Here is a 7,333-nt window from a genome sequence, read left to right on the forward strand (position 1 = left end):
CGAACGGCCCCGGGGGGGGGGGGGAGGGCGCGGGGCGGCTCCGGGGGGGGCACCGGGGGCAACGCGGGGGGGCTGCGGGGAGGCGGCGGCGGCCGGCGCGGAACGGCCCCGACGCGGTTGCCGCGGCAACGGGGCGGTGTCGCCCACAGCCCCGCCCCCCCCGGGTCACGTGCGGCCGGGGGCGCGCGCGCGCGCGCGGGTGGGGAGGGTGCGGGGGCGTGCACGGGGCGTGCACGGGGCGCGCGGGCGCCGCGCGGCCCTCTGGGTGTGCAAGAGCGCGTGCACGGCGGCGCGGGTGCGTGTGCACGTGTACACGGGAACGCGCACGAGCGCGCGTGCCTGAGCTCGCAGGCGCACGCGAGCACAAGTGCGTGGCAGCGTGCAAGGTCGCGGGCATGCAGCTGCACCCGGGGGGGGGGGGGTGCCTGGGTGTGAGCACGCGAGCGTGCACGCCTGCACGCAGCAGCGCGGTGCGGGAGTGCAAGAAAAAGGCGGCGGCAGACCGGGAGCAGGAGAGCCGTTTATTGCCCGCGGAGCCCGCCGGGCGCGCAGGGAGGGAATGGATAAGGCAGCCGGCAGCGACTTAAAGCTACGAGGGGGCCGGGGGCAGCCGGGCCTAGCCCCGCTCGTGCTGCACCACGGCGGGGGCCCAGGCGGCCTCCCCCCAGGCACTGGCCCCGCTGGGGTCCTGCTCCTCGTAGCCGGGGTTGCAGCGCCCGGGGGCCAGGCGGCAGAAGCAGCCCCCCGGCGCCCCGGAGTAGTGAGCCAGCAGGGCCGCCACGCTGGCGAACTCCGCGCTGGAGTGCTGGCACCGCGGGGAGAGAGGGCAGAGGTGAGCCCCCCGCCGGCGGGCATCGTGCGCCGTGCACCCACGCAGCCACGCGCCTGAGTCGAGCGCACGCGCACACCGATGCAGCCAGCAGGCAGGCACGGGGGCACCCAATGCAGCCACACACCCGTGTGCAAGTGCACACATGTGAGTTACCAGGTGCACTTGTGCACCAATGAACCTGTGCATCCGTTGCGGCTGTGCACACGTGCACTCATGCACCCATGTACAGATGCAGCTGTGTGCCGATGCATCCACAAGGCAGGTACACCCTTGTGCCCATGCACCAAGTGCATGGGAGCCCCCACGCACCAATGCACCTATGCATCACACACCAATGCACACACGCAACTGTGTGCGGATACACCCACAACTCGAAGGCACCCATGGATCAAATGCACTCACACCAATGTGCCCATGCACCACACACCCACGCACTTGTGCACCCCTGCACCCATGAACCCAAGGCACGTACATGCTAATGCATGCATATAGCCATGCACCTATGCAGCAATGCCCCCAGGTACCTGTGCACCATATACCCCCACACAGATGCACCTGTGTGCCCACACACCGATACCCCTATGTACCTATGCAGTGATGCAGCCAGAAAGGAAATGCACCTCCTCACCATGCACCCATGCACAAATGGACCAAATACACTTATGCACCACTGCACCCATGTGCTGATGTGCCAACAGACTCACACACCGATACCCCTATGCACCCTTGCACACGTGCACCTGCAAACCACATACCCATGCACAAGTGCACCTATGCAGCTACGAAGCAAAAGCAATCCATGTGCATGTGTATACATTAATCAAACGCACATGCACACTGGTGCACCCATGCATGAACGTGCCAGCTCACCTATGACAAACACACCCGTGCAGCCATGTATTGGTGCACCCACACTTTGATGCATTAATGCAGCAATGGACCCATGCCCCAGCATACCGATGCACACTTGCACCCACACACCAGTGCACTGACACACCATGCAGGAGTGCACCAGGGCACCCATGCGCAGATGCACTCCACACCATGCAGTAATGTGCAGTGCACCTAAGCACTGATGCAACCGGACTGCGACACGCTGATGCACCGGAGCACCCCCACCCTGCACCCCCACCCACGTGCACGAACACGGCCGCGCCCCCAGCCCCGACACCCTGTTGCCCCCTGCCCCGTGCAGCGCTCTCACCTCCACACAGAACCGTCCCTGGGGTGTCCTGAAGACGCAGTAGGGGACGACGCCGCAGGGCGCCCGCACCCACAGGCACCAGCGCTTGGCCAGGCCAGGCTCGGGGCGCAGCAGGAAGGCGCCGGGGACATCCCTGCGCAGCAGCGCGATGCCGCCGTCCCTGGGGGGGGGGGGGAACGAGGAGGCGGGTAGGCACCGCAAGGGGTGGCAGGGGTCTGGGGGCTGCCGTGCACTCACCTGGCAATGCCGGCAAAGGCCCACACGCTCTCGGCCAGGACGCTCTCGTTCTCGGGGAGCAGTGCCAGGCTCCGCGCCCCTTTGCTCTCCCATCCCGAGGCCGCTGCAGGAGCCGGTCAGTTCCCTCCTCGCCCCCAAACCCAAGGCCTCGTCCCCCCAGCCCCGTGCGCTTCAGCGTCGCCTCCAGGCACTCACCAGCCTCGCGGGGCGGCTGGTGTGGCTGGCTCTCAGCCCCGCAGTCACGGTAGGCGCCCGAGCGCAGGACTTTGCTGCGGATGGCTTTTTTGCGCACCAAGACCGGGGAGCAGTAGGGGTTCCCCGGGCGCCAGCCCCCAGCTCGGCCCTCAGCCTCTGGCCGCCGCTCCTGCAGCAGAGAGCAGGGAAGGGGCTTTTGGTGGCACTTGCTACACGAAATGCTGTGCAAAAAGGCTATGCCAAAAGAAAGTAATGCAAAATACGCTCCAAGACACCATGCAAAAAAAAAGCCGTGCAAAACACCCTGAAGAAGGTATGCAAAAAATGACCTGCAAAAAGCGCTGTGCAAAAAAAAGGCATGCAGATGTGCTATGTATAAAATGTTGTGCAAGAAAAGCCATGCAAGATACCACGCCAAAATGATGCACAAAAGTGCTATGTAAAAAAATGCCATACAAAAATTCCAAGGAAAAAATGATGTGCAAAAATGCTATACCATAAAAACATTTTAAAAATTGCTATGTAAAACACCAAGCTAAAGTTGCCATGCAAAAAAAAAAAAGTCATGCAGAACACCATGCAAAAAAAAACCACCTTGAAGAAAAATGACATGCAAAACACCAAGAAAAAAAATGCCACATAAACAACCATGCAGAAATGCTGTGTAAAATACCATGCAAAGTTGCTATGCAAAAAAAGTGCTGTGCAAACAGGCCCAGAGTAAAACACCGTGCAAGAAAAGGCCCATGTACAACAGGCTGTGCAAAAGACTGCAAGAAAAAGCTATGCGGGATGGACCATGCAAAATGCAATGTGCTGTGCAAATCTCCATGTCAGAAAAGACCATGCAAGACAGATCCATGCAAAACAGTGTACAAAAGCCAGCAGGGGAAATACTGTTGCAAAACAGCATGCAAGAGGCTGCACAAAACATGCCATGCAAAACACCATGCAAAACTGCATATCGTGCAAAAAATGTTGCAAGGAAAGATTGTGTAATAACTGCCAGGGAAGACGCCATGCAAATGGTGCTCCACAAAAAAAAAAAAAAAAAGGCCCTGCAAGACATCACATAAAAACGTGCTGTGCAAAAGTGTGCTGTGCAAACATACCCTGTACAAAGTGCTGTGCAACAGCGCCATGCTAAAACACCTTGCAAAAAAAAGTGTGGTGCGCAGGTACATGGGGCAGCACCCAGCATCTCATGGCCTGCACCTACCCCTGCACCCAGCGAGCCGAGGCCGATGGGCGCAGGCAGGCGCCGGAAGGAGACGAGCGCGTTGACATTTCGCGACACCTCCTCGGGGTTGAGCGGCTCCCGCAGCACCCCGGCACCCGGCGGCTCCCCCTCGCCTGCCTGCTCCTCGGGGTGCGCCAGGAGGTAGCCGAGCTGGAAGGAGCGGCAGAGCAGGAGGTGCAGGACCTGCACCTGGCGGGGTGCAAAGAAGAGGGTGGGTGCAGGGGCCAGGGATAATGATTTTTTTTTCTTTTGGAATTGGCGTTTATTTGTTGTTTTTGTTCTTGTTTTGGAGGATTTGGGGTGTGCACCACGCACCTCACCCAGGGGGCCCACGAAGAGGTGGCAGAAGAGGGCACTGGGGGGGCTGTAGGGGTTGCGGGCCACGAAGGCAAACTGGCGCTCAGCGTGCCTCCAGGTGCTGTACAGGATCCGGCGCAGAGCGTGCGCCATCAGCAGCGTCTGCGGCGACAAGGGGGGGCTGGCTGGGACCCGGCACCCCCAGGGTGCGAGCAACGCCTGGCCCGAGCCTATTTGCAGATGCATGGCTGCAAAGCAGGTTTCCTGAGCAAAAAGCAACGTCCCGAGTGGTGCAACCCCAAAAAGCACCTTTGCAAGGTGGCACCCAGCACCCTGCACCCACCTCCCCGTCAGCACCGTAGACCTTCAGCCCTTGCAAGCTGAACCTCAGCACCACCGACCTTCTCCTGGGGCAGTCCTGGTGGGAGAGAGGGGGGGCAGCAGTGGGGTCCCCCCCGTCCCATTGGGGGTCCCCCCACACCCTGGGGTGCCCCCGCTTTGTGCCAGTGGGGTCGCCTGACCTTCAGCGCCCGCAGCTGCTCCTCCAGCCGCCCCGCTTGCCCCTGCAGGTCCAGGTCCTCCACCGCGAAGGAGCCCACGTACTGGGGGAGGGGGGGGCAAAAAGTTCACCCCACTTTAACAACCCCCCCCCGCCAGGATGCTAAAATTGCCCCCTCTTGGGGCAATTCCTACCCAGTGGGGATGCGATGCTGTAGGGTTGCACCCAAATTGCAACAGCTTTGGGGTGCATTAAGCTTGGGGGGGGACACCAACCAAAATCCCCCCACCCTGCAAAGCCCGGGGGGGGGGGGAACGGGGTTGCTGCTCTGCCCGCAGCTCCCCAGGGGGCAGGATCAGGCCCCTTGTCTCCAGTACCTCACCTCTGCCGGCTTGGCGATGCCCCGGGCACGTGGCAGGGGGGCCGCCGGATCCGGCCCCCTCCCGTTGGCCGTCTTCTTCTTCATGGCAGCGGGTCGGGGCAGCTCAGGGGGGAGTTAAAACAGCTCCAGCGCCGCATCTGAATCCGAATTGGAATCGTTGTGCTCTGGCTTGGAAGCCACCCACGGCCGCCCAGCGGGAGCAAGGGGCGATGTGGGGGGCCCCAGGGCCTCGGCAAATGGATCCCTGCAAGGAGGGACCGGAGAGACGCGACCTGCCCCCACCACCCCCCACTTCCAGCTGCTGAGCCCCGAGAGGCGCTGCAGTCCCCAAGTCCTGACCCCGATGCAGAGGTTCCCAAATCCTCACCCTGATTTGGGTCCTGCCATACCCACTCTGATAAATGGTCCCCGAGTCCCAGCCCCAACCCTGATGCAAAGCTCCTGCACCCCAACCCCATCCTGAGCACCGGGCGAGGGGCCCCACGTGACACCAAGTGCCATGCAAGGGTCCCCGTGTCCTGACCCCCAGCACCACGCAAGCGTCTCCACGTCCAGCCCCTGCCCCGATGCAAAGTCCCCCACGTCCCAACCCCACGCAAGCATCCCCGCGTCCTGACCCTGAGCAAGGTAACGGGGGCCCAGTGGTGTGCTCCTAAGCACCGTGCAAGTGTCCCACGCCCCTGCCCCAAGCATGGCGAAAGCATCCACGTCCTGACCCCGACCACAATGCAGGTCCCCAAACCCTGACCCCAAGCACGCTACACGCATGCAAGAAGCGAGGTGCAGGCAGCCCCGCACCCAGCGAGATGCCGGGGTCCCCGCACCCCTGGGGGCGGCAGCGGGTCTGGGGCAGCTTTTCCAGCTGCCCCCGAGGGCCGTGCCCGGCCCCTCCGCGGTGCCCCAAGGGGGTTTCGCCCCCCGCAGCCCCCGGCCGGGCTGAGACCCGCACAACTCGCGGCACCGAGGCCGCGCCGCAGCCGTGGGGACAGCCCCGGGGAGCGGGGGTCCGGCTGCCCCGGGCGCATCCCAACGGGGTGCGAGCTCGGGGCTGCCCCCTCCTTTCCGGCACTATTTGGGGGTCTCTCCCCCCCCACCCCCAGCCAATCCGCAGGCAGGCAGCCCCCAAGCCCCGCCCCCTCTTTCCCACGCTCCGTTTCTCAATGGAGCCCCCCCAGCCCACCGCCGCCCCGCGGGTCCCCACGGGGGGGACAGACGGACACCCCGCCAGCGGGCAGCCCCCAGGGGACGGCAGCCCCGGCTCGCCCAGCCCCGTGGGCTCCCGCTCCCCCCGCTCACGGGCAGCTTGCTCGCGGGGCTCTGGAGAAACGCAGGCGAAAATCCTCCGGCTCTCGGCCTTCGCCGCTTGGTTTCCTTCCCGGGGGGCTCCGCTCGCCGCAGCACGGGGATGCTGCGCCCGTGGGCGTCAGGCCGCTGCCGCACGCCAGGCCCAGGCGAGCCCGAGCCCACGTCGGGCACGGGGCAGGCGGCAAACTCTCGTTTCCTGCCTCCGATCTGCCCGCGATGAATCACCGCAATTTACCTCCCCGTTTTCTCCGTTTCTTGGAAGCGACGGCGAGCAGAAACGCTTGGGCTTTTTGGAAAACGCGGCTGCAACTGGTTTCTGGGTGTTTTTTTTTTTTTTTTTGCTGGCATGCCCAGCAGAGCAGCAATTCCTAACCCTCTCCCTGCTGCACACACGTGGTCACTCACTCGCCCCCCCCCACCCCACTGCTCAGCCACATTTCACCCCAATTTCCAAATTCCCCTTTGCCTACTACTGGTCAGCCTTCCTCATCCCCCACTTTTGGCTGTGCAGCTGAAAAAAATAAAGAGGGGTGGCTCCAACCTTGCTGCAGAGAAGGGGACAGAGCCATACAGAGCCAAAGCCTGGGGATCCCCAAAATGCTCCAGCCTGCCAAAGCTATGGGACCAAGGCAAAAGCTGTCCCCAGCTACAGGGATGTGCCTGGAAGGTGAAAGCAAGAGTCTGGGGAGAAAATGGGGTCTAAGCCCTAGGAGATGTCTCCAAAAATCCCCGTGCTAGCCCTGTCTCATACCCCCATGCACCCAAGGGTGCAAGGAAAAGTGCTCCCATGTTCTTGTTCAAGCCTTGGGCTGCTGCCAGCATCAGCTGCTTCAAGACGCCGCACAATGCCCCGGCAGGGCCCACCAGAAGAGTTGGATAGCATAGAAAAAACATAAAATGGACAGATGGGCCTGAAGAAATAACATAACAGAGCCAGTCTGGCCAGGAAGCGGAGCCTGGTGAAGAGCGCGCGGCGGATGCGGTGCAAACCTTCCCAAAGGCACAGCAGAGCCGCTGCTTTCTCCATCGCCCTGCCAGCGACACCACTGCAAGCCCAGGGTTCCCCTTCACAAGCCCAGTTTGGAGGCACCCACTTGCTCGGGGCTGCCCTGGGAAAAGAAATTGGCTAATTAGCAATTAAG

The 7,333-nt window shown here is 62.5% G+C and overlaps 1 protein-coding gene across 11 annotated transcripts; it reads right to left on the bottom strand.

The window, feature by feature from the left end:
- Positions 1–507: 507 nt before the first annotated feature.
- SH2D5 (SH2 domain containing 5) lies at positions 508–6,786 on the bottom strand. 11 transcript variants are annotated; one of them, XM_083803128.1, is made up of 10 exons: positions 6,427–6,786; positions 4,887–5,130; positions 4,527–4,607; positions 4,349–4,423; positions 4,024–4,167; positions 3,688–3,858; positions 2,469–2,637; positions 2,274–2,376; positions 2,037–2,196; positions 508–805 (listed from the first exon to the last, which is right to left on the bottom strand). In XM_083803128.1, exons 2-10 carry the CDS (start codon positions 4,968–4,970, stop codon positions 617–619), a joined length of 1,176 nt encoding a protein of 391 aa, XP_083659254.1. In that variant the 5' UTR covers positions 4,971–5,130; positions 6,427–6,786; the 3' UTR covers positions 508–616. The 11 variants fall into 11 exon arrangements, with proteins under 11 accessions (XP_083659254.1, XP_083659249.1, XP_083659252.1 ...); XM_083803123.1 differs by having other exon boundaries at positions 3,688–3,897; positions 4,024–4,269; positions 6,427–6,782; XM_083803126.1 differs by having other exon boundaries at positions 3,688–3,897; positions 6,427–6,781.
- Positions 6,787–7,333: the final 547 nt, after the last annotated feature.

The sequence above is a fragment of the Anser anser genome, assembly GCF_964211835.1.
Source record: "Anser anser genome assembly, chromosome: 17".
NCBI classification, from domain to species: Eukaryota; Metazoa; Chordata; class Aves; order Anseriformes; family Anatidae; genus Anser; species Anser anser.

What these genes read in the sequence shown, in the direction of transcription:
- SH2D5 (XM_083803123.1), bottom strand. Translation starts at nt 4,970, where the DNA reads ATGAAGAAGAAGACGGCCAACGGGAGGGGGCCGGATCCGGCGGCCCCC. An exon ending in CCAGCCGCCCCGCGAGGCTG is followed by an intron (nt 2,377 to 2,468) that starts GTGAGTGCCTGG and finishes CGGCTCCTGCAG; the next exon opens with CGGCCTCGGGATGGGAGAGC. An exon ending in GCCTTTGCCGGCATTGCCAG is followed by an intron (nt 2,197 to 2,273) that starts GTGAGTGCACGG and finishes CCCCCCCCCCAG; the next exon opens with GGACGGCGGCATCGCGCTGC.